The sequence below is a fragment of the Saccoglossus kowalevskii genome, chromosome 2 (assembly GCF_978046115.1).
Source record: "Saccoglossus kowalevskii chromosome 2, keSacKowa6.1, whole genome shotgun sequence".
Lineage (NCBI taxonomy): Eukaryota > Metazoa > Hemichordata > Enteropneusta > Harrimaniidae > Saccoglossus > Saccoglossus kowalevskii.
In genome coordinates, this window is record NC_140642.1 from 32,656,247 (window position 1) to 32,677,582 (window position 21,336).

The 21,336-nt window shown below is 34.5% G+C and overlaps 2 protein-coding genes across 2 annotated transcripts; both read left to right on the forward strand.

The window, feature by feature from the left end:
• The first annotated feature begins 7,085 nt into the window (after positions 1–7,085).
• LOC144363320 (organic solute transporter subunit alpha-like) lies at positions 7,086–15,335 on the forward strand. Its single transcript, XM_078014094.1, has 6 exons — positions 7,086–7,256; positions 8,391–8,464; positions 8,709–8,867; positions 9,992–10,103; positions 10,961–11,213; positions 14,666–15,335. The coding sequence occupies exons 1-6, from the start codon at positions 7,086–7,088 to the stop codon at positions 15,070–15,072; spliced, it is 1,176 nt and encodes a 391-aa protein (XP_077870220.1). The 3' UTR covers positions 15,073–15,335.
• Positions 15,336–17,745: 2,410 nt separating this feature from the next.
• Positions 17,746–20,768, forward strand: LOC102807123 (organic solute transporter subunit alpha-like). The gene is made up of 7 exons (XM_078014093.1): positions 17,746–17,809; positions 18,013–18,167; positions 18,759–18,832; positions 19,012–19,170; positions 19,559–19,670; positions 19,819–20,071; positions 20,626–20,768. Exons 1-7 carry the CDS (start codon positions 17,746–17,748, stop codon positions 20,766–20,768), a joined length of 960 nt encoding a protein of 319 aa, XP_077870219.1.
• Positions 20,769–21,336: the final 568 nt, after the last annotated feature.

Sequence of the window (21,336 nt, forward strand, 5' to 3'; positions counted from 1 at the left end):
TTTTATAAAGATATACTAGTATATATGTCATGCATTGTTTTGCGGTGACGTCATTAGACTTCACGTAAAGAAAGACGACTTGCCAGCACATCATGTAGTGCTAGGTGAATATCACTCACCGACAACTTCTATTTTCAAAATTCGTGTAGTTCAGTGATTTTTAAAAAAAGTTAATGTTTTATAATAATAAGATTTGTGTGTGAATATCACTCACCGACAACTCCAATTTTCAAAATTCGTGTAGTTCAGTGATTTTTTAAAAAAGTGAATGTTTTATAATAATAAGATTGGTGTGTGAACTTGAATATCACTCACCGACAACTCCAATTATCAAAAGTCGTGTAGTTCAGTGATTTAAAAAAAAAAGTTAATGTTTTATAATAATAAGACTTGTGTGTGAATATCACTCACCGACAACTCCAATTTTCAAAATTCGTGTAGTTCAGTGATTTTTTAAAAAAGTGAATGTTTTATAATAATAAGATTGGTGTGTGAACTTGAATATCACTCACCGACAACTCCAATTATCAAAAGTCGTGTAGTTCAGTGATTTAAAAAAAAAAGTTAATGTTTTATAATAATAAGACTTGTGTGTGAATATCACTCACCGACAACTCCAATTTTCAAAATTCGTGTAGTTCAGTGATTTTTAAAAAAAGTTAATGTTTTATAATAATAAGATTTGTGTGTGAATATCACTCACCGACAACTCCAATTTTCAAAATTCGTGTAGTTCAGTGATTTTTTAAAAAAGTGAATGTTTTATAATAATAAGATTGGTGTGTGAACTTGAATATCACTCACCGACAACTCCAATTATCAAAAGTCGTGTAGTTCAGTGATTTAAAAAAAAAAGTTAATGTTTTATAATAATAAGACTTGTGTGTGAATATCACTCACCGACAACTCCAATTTTCAAAATTCGTGTAGTTCAGTGATTTTTTAAAAAAGTTAATGTTCTTTAATAATAAGATTTGTGTGTGAATATCACTCACCGACAACTACAATTTTCAAAATTCGTGTAGTTCAGTGATTTTTTAAAAAAGTGAATGTTTTATAATAATAAGATTGGTGTGTGAACTTGAATATCACTCACCGACAACTCCAATTATCAAAAGTCGTGTAGTTCAGTGATTTAAAAAAAAAGTTAATGTTTTATAATAAAAAGATTGGTTTTTAATATAGCTAAATAGGTGTGATCTATATTAACGAAGAATTATAAGGCTAGAGGCCCATAAAATCTATATAAGTCCAAGAGCACTAGATTTACAGTAACCCTGCAATCCCCCGTCTCAGTCAAACTAAAAAAGTGATATTCATTTCCTAGTTGGTGTTTGTCGCATAACTCACGAAGCTGTTCTACTCGTTCAGGGGGAACTTCTCGCTTTCTGTTTGAAACAATGAGAAGAGCATGTTAGAAGTGCCACTGCTTGCATGCGTTTTCGCTGCAAATAATTATGATTCTGTTTCGATACTGTTCTTGATAAATACCGCGTTTACTCACTCTACATATATCTGACTGCTTTTCAAGATTTAGATTTTATTGAAAGATGTTTTTAAATCTTGTCAGGAAGTTTGCTTTTTTTACAAATACATCGATATTACTCCATTCTTGGATATCCCCGTCAAACTTCGACCATGTTACTTAGAAATACGGTTTTAGAATGTTTGAGTGTGCCGAGTTCATGATACTGATGTTTCTATATTATATAGCATATTATAACATTTATTTGAGAATCTCGCGAATTAGCTCGGCCAAAAATATATGATAAAACGGGTTGTTGTATTCAAGAAAACCTGCCACATTCACCAAGTACACTAGTATTTTGTGTTCTAACAGATACACAGAGGAATATCATGCATGCATATAATATATAATTTGTGTACCCATATGCACAAATTGCAGACCCATAACGTAGAATTGGTAAAAATGAGTCTGAGTGTCGTAAATAATGCTTTTGTTTAAAGAAAATGTTCATTTCATATTGTTGTTGAACTTGTAACAATTAACATTTTTCATAGAAATAAAAGAAGTTGCAAGATAACCACAGTCTTTGTAATTACGGTACCCCTCTACCTTGCCCTGGTAGACAATGACGTATCAATCGATTCAGTTTAAGCTTGAAAAAAAGGAGTTCATAGAATTGCAAATCCTGTTGAAATAGCTTTGCCCCGTGATCACCTACGGATGGCGCAGGTGAATGTTCAAATTAATTACCAAATTAAAACAGGCTTAGCTATTCAGTCATGAATGGGATGTATGGTGAGACGTTTGCCAACAGCGACAAAAAATCCAAGGATACCCGTATGTAATTCCGGGATATACAACACACCGTTACAACTCAGAGGCACATCGCACGTTTATAACGCGATGTATCAACACATGGGCATAGAAAACCATAACAAAGCTGGGGAAATCCGGGAACACGGCTAAGGTCTACAAGCTAGGTCCCATGTTTACTAAGGTGGGATGGAAATCCATGTACATAATATACAAGAGGAGACAGAAACCCGGGAGCACATCAACCCTAGACAACGCATAAAGAAACAAAAACACATCGGGGAGCGGAAACATCGGACGGGGTACTGTCACGCTTGTTATACCCATACAATCATTGCGTCGCTATCAATACAATTGGCATTACCAAAGTAAACCATGTATACCTTTGGATTATCTTTATGGTCATAAACAATGGTTTACGCTTCCGGGGGGGTACCTTTCCACATTGATGTGTGCCTGACTATCCTACCTAATGATGGCGTCAATATCACACAGAACGCACCCAATTTATACCGACCTTTAGCACTTAATAGATCACTAGTTATAACCATTCCGTGTTTATTTTATAAAACCATCGTCCTTCCTTAGCATACGTCGAGACAGCGGATAGATTAGTGTCAGAGGGCGTATTCCGCCATTGTTGTACATCGGTTAAATTTTCGTGTAAGTCAGTATAGCCGTGATACCCGTGTGAGTTTGTTGATTTAATTACCACGACTTTTCTCTAGAATAGGTTGGTAACGAGAGCGTTTAACATCCAGTAAGTATTACAATATTCTTTGTTATGATATGGGTCCAGATACCATATATACGTTTATGTTCAATTCCACGTGTTTATTATTTTTGCCCTTTATGTTTGTGGCGATCTCAGTGTTGACGTAATCATATACATGTATACGGTATCCCCCACAACACGCGTGCCACATAGTGTGTGGGGGCTTACCAATGTTAATAAATCCATCGTCACATGTGACCAATGTGTAACTGACTCCACCTATCACGTGACCATGGTAGATGTAAACAACCGCATTGCCAATTTGAACCGACTTCGTTGACAAATTTAAAAATATTTGTTGACCTTCCAACGTAACGTGAAAAGTGTTTTTTGTTCACTTCATGCGTCCATTTCATAGAATTAGTAGTATTGAGATGTCTATCCTTGCCATGACGCAACAATACCCTGATGACCTTCGAAATGTTTCATGGAATGGCACATTAAATCATTGATTTAATTACTAAGTCTAAAATACAGATGAAGTATGTCCTAAACTTGTGTCATATGTAGACCTAATTTCGCTTGGCCAAGCGACGTCACGTTTATATGATTATTAATTATGCATCAATAAACATCGTTGACAGCCAATTATATACTTGCTGTAAATAAATCATAGCAAGTATATGAAGAATTGAACAAAAATTACCTCGCGCGAGGATATGTGGTTAAACAAATATACGGCACCAAAATCAGAAACGACGAAATCCAGTTTTGTACATTTTCGAGCTCTATCTAGCCATTGAATAATAGTGTCATCATTCAGTCATAACCAACGTTACTGATTGGTTTACGAGCGTATGACATCACATCGTCGCGACACCTTTTTTATTAGATATAAAAGATAAGTATACATGACGTAGTTGTAGGTTAAACTTGTTCATGAGTTCCGGAAGAAATGAACAAATACAAAAACAAAGTGAATGAATAATTGCATTATGTAAAGTGAATTACAATGAACACAATGATCTCTGTTTGACAGGGTTGTCTACATGTCATTATGTGCATTTTATCATTGTCTTTCAAAATGATGTTTTATTTCATCTCGGAAACAAAGACCAGGGGATGTTCGGTTTCGCAGCCACTCCCCTCTTACAATGCGATAGTAAATCTGAACACGACGTGGCGATCAGGTCACCCGTATTAAACACTCTTGTAGCATATCTTTTTATATTCCAGAGGAAATGTCTACCAACTGTAGTCCTATCGCTCCAACATCCACAGATTTAATTGGAGGTTCGTTTCCTTTTAAAATATACTTTTAATTTTGACACTTCGCTTCGAAGGCAGTTTGATGTCACCAGAGATTGTATGGCAAATGTAATGTGACTGAATATAGTACAATGTAACATGTTAGCAATGTGACATTTAAATAACCCCTGTGTGTTAGCAATGTGTCATTTAAATAACCGCTGTGTGTTAGCAATGTGTCATTTAAATAACCCTGTGTGTTAGCAATGTGTCATTTAAATAACCCCTGTGTGTTAGAAATGTGTCATTTAAATAACCCCTGTGTGTTAGCAATGTGCCATTTAAATAACCCCTGTGTGTTAGCAATATGTCATTCAAATAACACTCGTCTGTTAGCAATGTGTCATTTAAATAACCCCTGTGTGTTAGCAATGTGTCATTTAAATAACCCCTGTGTGTTAGCAATGTGTCATTTAAAAAACCCCTGTGTGTTAGCAATGTGTCATTCAAAAAACACTCGTCTGTTAACAATGTGTCATTTAAATAACCCCTGTGTGTTAGCAATGTGTCATTTAAATAACACTCGTCTGTTAGCAATGTGACATTTAAATAACCCCTGTGTGTTAGCAATGTGTCATTTAAATAACCCCTGTGTGTTAGCAATGTGTCATTTAAATAACACTCGTCTGTTAGCAATGTGTCATTTAAATAACACTCGTCTGTTAGCAATGTGTCAATTAAATAACCCTTGTCTGTTAGCAATGTGTCATTCAAATAACCCTCATCTGTTAGCAATGTGTCATTTAAATAACCCATGTTTGTTAGCAATGTGACATTTAAATAACCCATGTCATTTAGCAATGTGTCATTTAAATAATCCTTGTATGTTAGCAATGTGTCATTTAAATAACCTTTGTTTGTTAGTAATGTGTCATTTAAATAACCCTTGTCTGTTAGCAATGTGTCATTTAAATAACCCTTGTATGTTATCAATGTGTCATTTAAATAACCCTTATCTGTTAGCAATGTGTCATTTAAATAACCCATGTCTGTTATCAATGTGACATTTAAATAACCAATGTATGTTAGCAATGTGACATTTAAATAACCCATGTCTGTTAGCAATGTGTCATTTAAATAACCCGTGTCTGTTAGCAATGTGTCATTTAAATAACCCTTGTATGTTATCAATGTGTCATTTAAATAACCCTCATCTGTTAGCAATGTGTCATTTAAATAACCCTTGTCTGTTAGCAATGTGTCATTTAAATAACCCTTGTATGTTAGCAATGTGTTATTTAAATAACCCTCATCTGTTAGCAATGTGTCATTTAAATAACCCTCATCTGTTAGCAATGTGTCATTTAAATAACCCATGTCTGTTAGCAATGTGACATTTAAATAACCCATGCATGTTAGCAATGTGACATTCAAATAACCGCTGTGTGTTAGCAATGTGTCATTTAAATAACCCTCATCTGTTAGCAATGTGTCATTTAAATAACCCTTGTCTGTTAGCAATGTGTCATTTAAATAACCCTTGTATGTTATCAATGTGTCATTTAAATAACCCTCATCTGTTAGCAATGTGACATTTAAATAACCCATGTCTGTTAGCAATGTGACATTTAAATAACCCATGTATGTTAGCAATGTGACATTTAAATAACCCATGTCTGTTAGCAATGTGACATTTAAATAACCCATGTATGTTAGCAATGTGACATTTAAATAACCCATGTCTGTTAGCAATGTGACATTTAAATAACCCATGTTTGTTGGCAATGTGTCATTTAAATAACCCTTGTATGTTATCAATGTGTCATTTAAATAACCCTCATCTGTTAGCAATGTGACATTTAAATAACCCATGTCTGTTAGCAATGTGACATTTAAATAACCCATGTATGTTAGCAATGTGACATTTAAATAACCCATGTCTGTTAGCAATGTGTCATTTAAATAACCCATGTCTGTTAGCAATGTGTCATTTAAATAACTCTCATCTGTTAGCAATGTATCATTTAAATAACTCTCGTCTGTTAGCAATGTATCATTTAAATAACCCTCATCTGTTAGCAATGTGTCATTTAAATAACCCATGTCTGTTAGCATTGTGTCATTTAAATAACTCTCATCTGTTAGCAATGTATCATTTAAATAACTCTCGTCTGTTAGCAATGTATCATTTAAATAACTCTCATCTGTTAGCAATGTATCATTTAAATAACTCTCGTCTGTTAGCAATGTATCATTTAAATAACTCTCATCTGTTAGCAATGTATCATTTAAATAACTCTCGTCTGTTAGCAATGTATCATTTAAATAACTCTCATCTGTTAGCAATGTATCATTTAAATAACCCTCATCTGTTAGCAATGTATCATTTAAATAACTCTCGTCTGTTAGCAATGTGTCATTTAAATAACCCATGTCTGTTAGCAATGTGACATTTAAATAACCCATGTCTGTTAGCAATGTGACATTTAAATAACCTTTGTATATTATCAATGTGTCATTCAAATAACTCTTCTATGATAGAAATGTGTCATTTAAATATCTCTCGTCGCAATCTTGTTGATTTCATCACATTGCAAATCACAATACAGCTTTTGGAAAAAAAACATTATCGTCGTCAAAGACAATATTTGGGTGGTATACTGCTCAAAGTCACGGGCCAACTCGTTTATTGAAACTCCAAACACGTGTGCGAAATCCCGAAGGTCTTCGACGTTTGGATGTTATATGTTCATGGAAAATAAACAATTAGATGCGATGAAGTCGACAGTCTAAGTGACGATATACGTCAATATTCTACGCGTATGTGACTTGTGTTTGTGTATGCTCACCATTTTAGATCTGGATGTGGTTGGTATAATAATTGTAACGTCGTGCACGGTATGTACATTGGCAGTGTTGGCATTCTACATAGAGGCTGCGATATACCTTTATAAACGTATCAGTAATCTATACCGAAGAATTGCCATCCTATGGGTGCTGGGAATTTATCCGGTAAGTTGAATGTTTGGCGAGGTTTAAGAGAAATACATGCCACAACACAATGTATTTCTGGAAAATGTAACAGCCAACTTTGGGATTTTAGGATTTCGATGTAAAAATACAATAACAGCTCAATAACTCACTGGAGTTTTCGAGCTTATAGATTCATAAAATAGGTATTCATAAAATATCGGAGTCTGTTGCCACCTTCCAACACATGACTTGCCAGTATCGTAACCCGCGCCTCTCTGATTTGTTAACTGCAGTGGTTTACAGAATAAGTGCGCAACTGTCCAGATTAACGCTCACCGAGCTGAATGTATAAATCGGGTCAGATTGGTCGTGTGCCCACTAAAATGTAGGGGTAAACTATTTTAAAAATAAAATAGTTACATGTATTGGTACAGAAAAATACTCAAATGTTCCCAAATATGGAGGTGAACTGAGCATACTCCGTTATCTCAATTTTTTCAACTTACAAATCTATTATTCTGACGTCATATTTATTTGAATTGTTTCAAATAAATGCTGGACTCCCTGGCAACGTTTTATTTTGAAAATTGAAAGCATTACATTCATCTCGGTGGCCTGGCGCTGTTTTCAGTTCTAGTAATAGTGTGAAAGCTATAAATCTCTCCTTCACTTGTACTAGTCTAGCAAAGAGATATTTCTGTGACGACATAGGAATCAACCTAAATGGCATGATGATGCCCATAAACACTGTAGTTTTTAATATCTAACATCATCCCTTAGCTGGTTGATCAAATCATCATCTACATAGAATTAAAGCGTGGGAGTCGTCAGCTGCGCATGCCGAAGACGGCCATAGCGTGTCGTTGTTTACAAACAAGCGTCTACCCATGAGACTTTGCGTTTTCAGCATGCGTTGTTATCGTCGCTTGGGGCTCAATTTCTGCGCGTGCGAAGGTGACAACCCCTCCGCTTTAATCATGATTATACACTTAAAGATGACAATATGTCGCAAGACCGACCTTAAATTAAACCAAATACTCGTTTAGGCTAAAATATGTTCTATCCGTAATGTTTTCTCTGGTTTGGGTCGTTGGAAGACCAGTTCAAGACGTTGCCAATGTTTTCCCAGCGCATGCGCAAGCACATACCCGAGTAATAGTTTGTTTGTTGTAGGTCCATTGTGTATTTCCTCTTATTGGGTTATACATACCTCGAGCGGCGTTAATCGTCAACACTACAGCAGCAAGGTGAGAGTTATATTCTTCCGCCGTGATCCGCCCACAGAGTTAAAATAATCTTGTTCTTGTCACCAACTCAATGTTTTGTTTTTTTCTCGATTGATTTTTTTTTTATCTCAAATTTACAAGATGGGATTCTAGTTACAATTATAGTTAGTGTAAATCCGAAATTGTAGGCTTGTATCGGATATATATCATCAGAACTACGGTAACGTGTTCAGTGACAGATCCGTTATAACTATTGTTTTTACAGCTACCTGTCTGTGTCAGTGTATCTATTTCTAGTACTAGTGTTAGACATGTATGGAGGCGAAACACCACTGCATATGCACTTAAAGGGAACCACTATTTTGTTGAAGAAATTGCCACTATTTTGTTGCTGTACATGTTTACCAGAACTGAAATTAAAGTCGTGAGTATAGAAGCCCCTTCAATTTTCTATTCTATTCTATTCTATTCTATTCTATTCTATTCTATTCTATTCTATTCTATTCTATTCTATTCTTTCTTTTCTTTTCTTTTCTTTTCTTTTCTTTTCTTTTCTATTCTATTCTATTCTATTCTATTCTATTCTATTCTATTCTATTCTTTACTTTTCTATTCTATTCTATTCTATTCTTTCTTTTCTTTTCTATTCTATTCTATTCTATTCTATTCTATTCTATTCTATTCTATTCTATTCTATTCTATTCTATTCTTTCTTTTCTTTTCTTTTCTTTTCTTTTCTTTTCTTTTCTTTTCTTTTCTATTCTATTCTATTCTATTCTTTACTTTTCTATTCTATTCTATTCTATTCTATTCTATTCTATTCTTTTCTTTTCTATTCTATTCTATTCTATTCTTTCTTTTCTTTTCTTTTCTTTTCTTTTTTTTTCTTTTCTTTTCTTTTCTTTTCTTTTCTTTTCTTTTCTATTCTATTCTTTACTTTTCTATTCTATTCTATTCTATTCTATTCTATTCTTTTCTATTCTATTCTATTCTATTCTATTCTATTCTATTCTTTCTTTTCTTTTCTTTTCTTTTCTTTTCTTTTCTTTTCTATTCTATTCTATTCTATTCTATTCTATTCTATTCTATTCTTTACTTTTCTATTCTATTCTATTCTATTCTTTCTTTTCTTTTCTTTTCTTTTCTATTCTATTCTATTCTATTCTATTCTATTCTATTCTATTCTATTCTATTCTATTCTATTCTATTCTATTCTATTCTTTCTTTTCTTTTCTTTTCTTTTCTTTTCTTTTCTTTTCTTTTCTTTTCTTTTCTTTTCTATTCTATTCTATTCTATTCTTTACTTTTCTATTCTATTCTATTCTATTCTATTCTATTCTATTCTATTCTATTCTATTCTATTCTATTCTATTCTTTTCTTTTCTATTCTATTCTATTCTATTCTATTCTATTCTATTCTGCGTATTATGATGATATTGTTTATTTGATTTTGATAAGTTGAGAAACCTCGCTTTTTACTCCATGTGACTTAAAACCGGAAGTGGTGAATTATTAATGACTCAACGTGTTTCGCTTTATTCTTTGCAGTTCAACTATTAGAAAAATTAAGTTGGGTATTTACCAGATAGCTGTTCTACGTCCAGCGGTGCTTTACTTTGAACTTCTTTACTGGGCAGATAGCGGGTATGCGTCAGGAAACGTAAGGTTACCATAGTTATCATCCACTCTGAGTTATTTTATAAATTAAATGTGCTTGAATTATTATATTTTAAATTGTTCATCAAGATCTACAGCCAAAATAATGGGAAATTATATCCAAAATTATCAAGGAAATTGTAGAAAAATGTATACAAATGTGCGAAATATTTTGGCGGGAAAATAATGGAATTTTAAAAGGTTAAATGATGGAGTGCATTTCGTTTGTTTTTCAAATAATATTAAGTTTGCTTCTAACACAGATTCGTATCAAGTTTCATTTGAAGAAAATTTGTACATTTGTACAATTGTTCTGTGTCGATATAATCAATCGGGGCTGACTCGATAAACTGTTCATTTTACACCTCAGTTTTATTCTGACTTTCGCAAAAATCGCTTGTACGTGGTACCCACATTTACTCATTACACGTTAATGTTGCAGTCACTTTTCATGAATGAGAACATGTGATTTTCAATATTGTTGTTTTGATATTGTATGCTGTTGACATACGTCGAATTTCTTATTTATCGTGAACTGAATGTAATTTATTTTCGGTTGAGCGAACTAAAATATAACAGAAATGTTTTTGTACGTTTGCTACTGCTGGTGGCTTAACCCATTACATGGATGTTAATTTAGTTTTAGTCTCGAACACTTTCTGGCAGCGGCACACAACAAAGCATTCGATCAACGAAAAATAAAAATACATTAATTGGCGTGCGTACACTTTGTTTCAGCACCAACAAACAAAATCGACTAGCATGCGTGTTATAGATTGTCATTGTTTTCTCAAGTTCATAGAATCTTCAATAATGATCACATGCAAACTAATAATAATATGTATTGTTTTATTCTCCCAGATATCCTTGACCGATCCATACATATATCTACATACAGCTACTGCCATATCCACCATCATCGCCGTATATTGCATGGCTATGTTGTATAGCGCGACCAAGTTGCATCTCCAAGGATACCGAATTCACGCAAAATTCAGGTGTTTACAGATAACTATGTTTTTAGCCAATATTCAGTCGCTGGTGATATCGATATTCACTTCAACGGGGCTAATCCCTTGTTTTTCGCCGATTGACTGGGAGGCAAGATCTTGGTGTGAGTATTAAGTTTTTATTCAATTTGTGTTTAACCTCTGACTCATAAGTGCAAACACGTTAGACAAGTAGGCAAGCGTCCAACAAATAATGAGATCTAGCCAGTAAGTAAACAAGTTACTAATGAAATCACAATTTCTTCTAGCCCTAAAAATTGTTTGTTTCGGCGAATTCTTGTGCATGCTATGTGACCTGTCTTATAATAGAAACAGGCTGACTTAAAATATAATTAACAATAGATTTCAATAACGCGCATGCGCTTTAGATGAGTACTATAAATTGTTATTTGGGAAACAGAATTGTAAATGCATATTACAGAGTATGACATGGTAGCGGTGTGTACAAACTTTTTGCTGAAAACCTGAATGCAGAAAAAGGGACCAAAGCATGCGTACACAATATGCTAATGACTTTTAACGAGGTTATGACATAACTCATGAACATATTTGATTATTAATAGAAAGCATGTATAATGAAACGCCGGAATCGCGTATATTCAGTCTTGACCTCTACTCTGTCTATTGTGGTAATTTGAAGACTGTACACACTTCCTATCATACTAAACTGCAGGCCCGTAGCCAGCACTTTTGAATAGGGGGTTCGAAAACAACAATAATATATTTGATGTGAAACGTGTGAACTTTATACTATTCAAAAAGTGTCTTTGAGCTCTTATACAGACATTTTTATATTCTCGGTTTTAAATTCAATTGGTTTACTTTGTGTTACGTTGGTAAGTTATTTCAACATACAATCTTTGAACTATTTTACCATTTTCGATAAGGGGTCCTGAGCCATTCCCCACCCACAGACAAACACACCCACAACCTAGATCCACTACAGCAAAATGGTGTACACAAAAAAGACAAGACTGTACGTATCTTAGCATCATTGTCTACGCATTTTAAGGTAGAATGCTATTTTTTTCGCTCTTCGCAGATGTTAGCGCACATAAAAGTGACACAGTTTCATGTCGAAATCTGTCTACAATTATTCATTTTAGTATTAGTCAATTTTGTATTATGTAATTTTATTTCTGTACAGGGCCTCAGCCCATCGTAGAAAATGTAATGGGTAGACAAGTGCATAGCACGTTTTAAAAACAATACAACATCCATGTAAACATATGGTACTAAGTTAAGCTGAATTCATATTCATCTCGTCGCTTGAAAACTTTTAAAAGATATAGAGCTATCTGATATATGGTGTAGCAGTTTGTGTTGCGACGAAGTAAGCCCAGACTGTCAGTATTTGCATAATTGCATAGGGTTATTGACAAAAGATCAGCCCTTAAATCATTATAAAATGGACATATAAAAACAAAGTGAATATCATTTTCTACCGTGCTAATTTCAAACGTATCACTGCAAAAACTAAAAATGTATTGAGCTAACTGTATTGTTGTGTGTCTGCCTAATTCAACATTACGTTTATGGCCAAAACAGCGAAAACTCGTCAGTATATATTTTAGTCTATAATTTCTTGCCAATAAATCTCCCAGGTTATAATACTACTTTGATTTTTCCGAAAGTACACAGCCTGGATGATTGTAAAATTGAGGCATGCCATTCTTACTGACAACAATTTTTCATTCTTTGAGTAAATATCTCTAAGAAATTTGCAGTATCTCCAACTTGTTTTTCAAGCCAGACAATGTCGAAACCATATTTGAACAGGAGATTTTTATGTGGGTTTCCCAAGTAAGTCTGCTGGTCTTGTCTAATCGTTTATAAAGCATAATATAACATGTTTTGGGGTTCCAGCTATTTTTTACTTCAAGTAATTTTAACCAGAATGAGATACAACACTTAAAATAATCACAGCAGAATGGCAGACTTCCACATTCGTTCAACATCGCTACATTGTTTGTACAACTATTAACGCTAAGTAGATATCTGCGCAAAATGTTGTCTGCACCCTCTCCATTTCCGAATTTTCGTACCCCCATATAGATACCATAAAAAATAGCTGGCACAATGATTGCATCAAACAAAATAAATGCAGTAACCAATGGCATACCACCAAGTTTCTTATAGTATGTAAATGTTTTGGTTCACTGTAAATTTGTTTTTAGAGGGCGGTAAAATAATATGCATATAGTGGCAGTGGTCTCAATAGACTTCAATGACTACATATCCTTTTTATGAACCCACTAAAAATATAGTAAATCTTCTAAATCAAAAAAACGTGTAAAAATATGTTTGAAAAATATAATTCATCGCATAGTTTCAGTGCTGAAGCAACACACTGTGGGGTAAATTGTTGGCTGCAAGAAGATCTTCGACCTATACAACTCGTGATGATAAATCTTCGGCATTTTTTTAATGATATGATCCACCCGTAGCTGTACAATATTGTCCAATAACACAGGCTACACGTACTTACAATAAGTTGACTACATTTGGCTGATACACTTGGAACAAAACAGTATATATGCCATCATTAACTTGAAGAATACACAACTAATGAAGCAAACTTAGAAAGTACAGTGTCGTGTTGTCGTGTCAATCCCCATACTTTACTAACTGAGCGAACACTAGCACAAGGGCTATTCAGGGCCACTACATCCTTCAGAGAGTGACTACCATTACATTATTGTTTCAATGTTGTTTTAATATTTAACATCAGCTGCTTGAACGCAATCTTCATTACACCATCGCGGAATCACCGAATAAAAGCTTGCCCATTTATAACAATCTTTTTTGATTGGATGCTGTTGAGCTGAGACGGCGTAACTTCACGACTGATATTTAAAGCTCGTTGCCACCAAAATGCTCATTGCTATGCAATTTCAGTCAAGTGATTTAAACGATGGTAATTATTTTAATTAATACTGTTTCTTTTATTATGTTCTAATCTACGATCATAAATCTATTCACTTCCAAAATTTAGGGGGTTCGACGGAACCCCCCCCCCCCCCCAAACTACGGGTCTGTAAACTGGTCACCAAATTTAACAACTGTTTCTGCACAATTTGTATCATGTAGTACAGTGATGTCAACAAGCCCATGAGAGTTGTCATATTGCACAATTTGTATCATATAGTACAGTGATGTCAATAAGCCTATGGGAGTTGTCATATTGCACAATTTGAATCATAAAGTACAGTGATGCCAACAAGGTGTCATACTGCAGATCCAGTTTTTAAAAACGCTGTAGTTCATAACATGTGATATGTACGATTTAGATCTAGGTTTATTTTAGACGTAAAATATCGAAAAAAATTTACTCAATTATAGACCCACAGCACGGGTAAGTGCAGGATATTGTGTCACGGTAAGAGGTGCGCCTTTACTGAACGTCATTTGTCACATTGCATTATGGTATGTATAGGGCATTCTATGATCCACCACTGTGCGACTAAACCGACAGATAGTAATGAAATGAGATATAAAATTTGCCCTATGGTAGACAATTCGTTTGAGTTAATTTTACTTGGTCTTGTTTTTGCAGGGTACCATGACTTTCTGCAGGTGTATGAGATGACCATCATCTTCTTCGCGGCGCATGCGTTCTACAGACAAGAGAAAGGCAACGTTGATAACGTGGTAAAGCTGAGCTACAGCAAGCAAGGCGACACTGAAGCAACGATACACGTCAGCATGCGAGACGCTCGTGCTTTTCACGGCAATATTGGCTCCATCGAAAAGGCGTTTTCATTGACGGTCACGGATGACGAGTACGATAATCCCGTCGATGTAGCTGATGTACCAGCAGATAACCAGACCGCGGACTTGTCACCGATAGCCATACTGAACCCAATGCAAGTAGAATCTGGTACTAATATGAAGTCTTCCGAGAAAGATACCGGTGTCACACACAGACACTCCGCACCAAATGGAAGCATGTATGATGCTTAAACTATCTTTTTGTGACACTGACTTGTTGTACACGCTGTAAAAATGGGAATACGTCGAACCACTTTTTTCATTATACAAACTTGAATGAAATATAAATATAGAAAAAAATGCTAAAATTGCTCAGTATGTTTTCCCTACAAAGCTAAATGGAGGTCAATCTTACATCAATTAAATTCCATTACCACTACCACATATACAAGCATACGTCCGAAAACAGAGAAAATTCAAAACAAAAACAAAATAAAAATTATTCTATAAAGTTATCTCATTGAATCATTAATAATGTCGCCAGTTAAAAACTTGTTTTCATGATAAATGACATTTCAAAACAAGTAACTTGGTGAGTATCTGGATAGTTATTATTTTAATATAAGTTTTGTTGTTAAAAGCAAAACAAATAAGTCACGTAAAATCGTGTCAGCGTGAATTAAACTTAAATAACACAATATATTATACCATTTTACCAAATGGTATGTGATTCACTGGATAATTACATTCCATCACACATTAGTGCCATAAAAGGCAATTATGTGTTTTAGTTAACCCGTCTAAACACTAGTCTATGTAGTAAATCGATATTTATATACTTTGACTAAACTAACATTTTTCTATTGCTTAGTACAAAAGGTTTCATAAAACTTGTATTTGACCCGTATGAACGAATGGTTCTGCTACGGGCATGTACTCAGTCGTTTCTATCCAGAGTACTGTGTCCTATGGCACCCTATTATTAATTTTAGTTAAGTATAGGGTAAACCATTTTTTATCGGTGATGGAGATGGTTAAATCATTTTGTTTTCTTGTTCATCTTCAAAGTTAAACCCACATTCTCTTTATGTGGGTTGCTGAATTTTCTTCCTATTTTTTTCTTTGCCGATTTGCGACTTTCTATTATTATAATCTACCTTTTATTGAGTCTTTTTGAATCATTTTTTATAGCGTATCTTGAAAAAAAATGTTGGTGTAATTTATTGCAAAACTTTGTTTTGTCAACTAATTATAAAATGCAATATTAGTTCGACTAGAAACGAAAATATGCGCACTAGATAATTATGTTTTTTGCCAATACAACATTTTTGTTCAACGATGAATCATTCTTATATTGTTTATATCCAAATAAAATATCAAACAACTTTCTCACCAACAATTTTTCTGCACTTTTTTATTATTCAATATTTCTGGAAATAAACCCTAATTTGGGGGCCAACAGACACAATTTGGGTCAATTTTCAGGGTTTTTTTTTACTCAAAAATTAAATGCAGACTACTATAAACGGGACTTTTTTTGTTAATTTGTGGTGTAAAGATGGAACTGGTGGTGAAAAGGTTAAATAAACCAAACCATTGTTCAAGTTATTCACATGAAATATAAGAATGGATCGCATGAACTATTATAATATTGATCACCAACTTACCCAACTTAGTAAAGCGTTGTATATAAGTTTACCTATAACGGTGACGTTTAAAAACATGCTTACTACATGTTCTCAATAGCGTAATAGTTATATTGTTTGTCATTTGTCATTTTAACTTTTGAAACACTGATAATAAATGATAACCACCCCAGTAACTTTTTTAGCAAATAGAAACTAAATTCATGTTATTTTATAAACTATAATGCGAAACCGTTGGTTGAACTGTTTTACAAAACAAGTCACATATTTAAATAGTAAATCTTAAAACCTAGCGAGTGATTGCTGTGCCACCAAATTCAATATCGCTGGCGCTGTTATTTTGATTTTCTTATAAAAAGAAAATATTAAGCATGAACGAACAAGGTTTTGATATATTTTATTCGTACCTAGCTTTAATAGTAGCCGTAAACCGTAAATCGTCAGAATGGGGGTAAGCGAAACAATGTACATCAAATAGATAATAATGATGGAATGTGAAGTCCTTCATCGCTAAGAATATAACAAACCTCTTCACAAAAATAGTAATTATTATTAGCGGTTACCATAGATCAAAAAATATCGAAGATGTATAACGTCCCCTACATTCATTTACGTCATAAGCTCGTAGTCGTTAGAGGGCGCTTTTTATTGGAAATATATATAGACAATAATAATATGTTCCAGGTGTTAGCTACACTAATATTGTAGCTGGAATTTAGCCACAGTCCCTCTACGACAGTGCTTTGGCGAACTGACTTACCAGTAATGGTTAAAAGTTTCCCATATTCGTCTTGTGAGGGCAGTGTGTTGTAAAGGTTTTGTATAATACTATCAGCCCACGTGAGAAATCACGAGTCATATTCTGGTTCCTGACCTTTGATACGTGCGTTTATTGGCATGTAAAGGCCAGGTGATGTATGTAAAACAATGCTTTCGACGTCTTATGTTTTGTAAAAAAAAATAGACGAATTGGATAAGATGAACAAGACATGACGTCACAAGCTTGCGACCTTTATACTATCTGTGTTCCTTGTGCGTTGAATTTCAGAGGCTGAAAGTAAGTGTAATTCATAATTAATCGATTGGTTAATCATGTACCATGTGTTATTTGTTTATTACCGTGGATATGTCAAGTTCATGTTGTTGATATCGACATTATCGTGTTACTATCATGATCCAGTCTGCATAAGCGTCAGAGATGCAATAAACACAGTGACAATAAAATAGTAACGTCCATTTCTAGGACTTTTAATTCACAATCATCGCATATTTGGTAGCCATGGCCAAATACAGGAACTGTACATGTAGTGAAGATGCTCCTTATTCCAAGGACTTGTTCGCACGTAAGTAAACTTCATAAATGGAGTGATTTGATAATATATATAGTAATAAATTAGTTCTCGAACATAGCCTGAGCCATGTGTACATGTAATCCCCCCCCCTCACAACTATCTTAATTCATTTCCTTGCACTTTTGTTTTAATTATCAAAGTTTGAGGGATTAAACAGAAAGTACACTGTTATGTTTGTTATTTCTTTTCTCCAGTAATGGACCCCGGCCATTTTGTAGCCATTGGTCTAGTTTTTCTCATCGCATTGATAACACTCGTTATGTTCATCGAGGCAGTTGTCTGGCTTGTAAAAAACATACCATATACACAAAGGAGACTGAGAATCATATGGAATCTAGGAATATATCCGGTAAGCTCATACAATAAATACATTTTATAAATCCGTAAAAGTACATGCAAGTAATTCATCCATGGAGAAATTCTGTGGTAATGGCTATGTTATTATTATTATTTCACCAGACAGCAAACACTGGTGTACATCGTGCATGTCCGTGTTCAATTTTCGCTGTACACGCACACGGACAATGTACACCAGTATTTACCTAGTAAATATGATTTATAGAGGTATTTGATAACAGGGATATTCCATTCTGTAAATAGGTGGCGAACGCCATTGACAATGAGGAGAATAGTCAGGAGGTAAACAGAAGACAAACTGTAAATATTTTATACACCCGTCTGACGTCACGGTAAAAATGACATAGATGAAAATAATGCAAACGAGGACTATGTTTGGCCGTGTAGTCCATCGTTATTAGAAATATAGCAAATCTGAAAATCAGTATTTTTATTGACGAACCAACCTTGATTAAAACAACATCGACGATGTGGTTCGGTATGTCCCTTACATTCATTTACGTCACATAAGCGCTTATAGATCCTATAGATGAGGCACTTCATATACAGTTTCATCTTTTCGCTTTCTCCTTCGTATCATTAGGTCTTTTGTTTCATCATGCTGATGGCTATTTTGATCCCTAAATCGGCCGTTCTTGCAAACTTAACCGCCGGAGTGTGAGTACAAGACATTTTGATTGATTGATTGATTGATTGATTTATTTATTTATTTATTTATTTATTTATTTATTTATTTATTTATTTATTTATTTATTTATTTATTTATTTATTTATTTATTTATTTATTTATTTATTTATTTATTGATTCATTCATTTATTTATTTACTTCAACGTAGCTATTTATCGATGGCGATCTACCAGTTCTTATTGCTAATATTAGATTATTGTGACGGTCGAAATACTATGATAGAAAAAATGCAGCACACTCAGCTGAAATTAGCCAGCTCTCCAGTAGCGTGTTGCTGCATTTGTCTGCCGAAGATCGAAGTAACAAGGTTAGTTCGTACTAGTTGCATGATTTAGATTGGCTATTCTATGAATATACTAGCAGCTTGAACTCTCAGTATGATGTACATCCCCTAATCCAGTTCTTGGTACGTTAATTGCAAATATAGTAGTAGTATTGTTTATTAAAGTGACGTGTGACAATAAGAAAATATTCAGTAAATACATAGCGTGAAAATAAAAACCTGTCACCACCATAAATCGGAGATATATGGCGGACCATTGTTTTCTTGCTTGGTTGGAGCACTAATTGCACATCCCTCGTGTTACGGGAACTTGTAACTATTTACTCAATTTATTTATTTTCTGACGGTTGAAATAAAGTACAAATAAATAAATATTGCTCATTTCATGTGTGCTCCCATCGTCTCAAACCAGACGCAGTGTGTTCTGGATACGTATGGGTGTTATGCAGCTCTGCATCGTGAGCCCGGTCGTACTGTATATCGCAGCAGTAATGTGGACCGACGGTAACTACACGGAGGGTAAAGTAAGTATGAGCACGGTAGTAACCGTGGTATGAGTGACGATATATTGATATCGCCTTAATTTTGTGTTATAAACATTAATAACTCCATGGTTATATTATTGCAACTTTCTGATTTGTCTCTAGCAACTTATTGTGTTGTCTTCTTCAGATTGCGCTAGACGAGTCTTCTATTTATCTGAACACTTTTAATGTGGTGTCTACCTTGACCGCGATGTACGCCCTAGGGATGCTGAATAACTGCGCTAAGCAGATTTTACATGGTTTCTACCTTAGGCCTAAGTTTGCTTGTATTCAGCTGAGCTTGCTTGTCGCCAACGTGCAACCCACGGTGTTCAGTATACTAGGTTCTGCGGGAGCCATTACATGTACGCAACACTTATCAGCGCAAACAAGGGCCATTTGTAAGTACATTGTTACGTCATCGTCTTTCTACACCTTCTCACCCCTCCTCTTTTTTTCTTTTTTTTATATTTATTTTATCTTTTTTAAATAAAATATATACAAACACAATATAATTCTAGAAAATGCGAAAAAAGACATACATATAAATGTACTAGAAAGTATGCATAAGAACCAGGGTCTTTCAAATGTTAATATTAAATACCAATACATTTCTTGAATCTATAGAAGTACCTGTTTTTCATTATATTCCTATAAGTCCAGGTATTTCAAATAATTACCCCCACTTCTTTCTCCTCTCATTCCATTTTATCCGCTATGACCTTCCTCTCTCCTTCCTCTCAGCCCCTCTCTTCGGACTTGTACTATGGCGCTGCATTGAGCTCGTTGTGAGAAACTGATTAAAATGTCCTTACCTATACTAACACATTCGGAGCTAAGTAACACATTTGTCAATGATGTGTGCTGATTTTCCATGAAATTTGAACTAAGAACCCGTAATTTTAATATATGTAAAAATAAAGACATTACATTGTTCTTCCATCCTTTCCCGCAGGGATCAACGACTATCTCGTTATCTGTGAGATGTTTCTACTGTTTCTGGTCGCACACCATTACTACAGACGTGAAAAGGGCAACATGGATACGTATCGCCGATTTCGAGTCGAGAGTTTCCGAACAGATTATTCAACTATATGAAGGGCCCATCGAACGATTTGGCCACAATCCACTTCGTTCGAAAATATTAATATTAAGTGTACACTGTAGTTTCCTGCATACTATACTCGGGAATTCGAGTTACGCCCAATCTCGAATTATACTTTTTTGACCCGACTCTACTAACCCACTTTTGACCCGATGACAAATCATTTGTAACTCAAAAATAATTAAGACCATCATATTGCGACTTCGATTTAGTAAGTCGAATTATTTGTTTAAATCTGTCACATTGAATTCAACAAAATCATCGCCGTAATCATACTGAGTCCACCGCTACACATTAACAGTTTGTGGACCCTGGCCACCATGATTTCTCGAGGAACGTCAATCATACGGGAAATTACAAATTATTTTTTGCCAATTGTGGATCACAGAGGTGAAGGCGATTCAGCGTACGTGCTTTCATTTTGTGTGTACGCTGCACAGAGATATTGGTTAATAAATTAAAGCACTTGGACTAAAACACCAGAATAATAACATTACACAGCTCAGTGGCGTTAAATATTTCCTAACTCGAAGTCGCGAAATCGTCTTCACAAATTTCGGG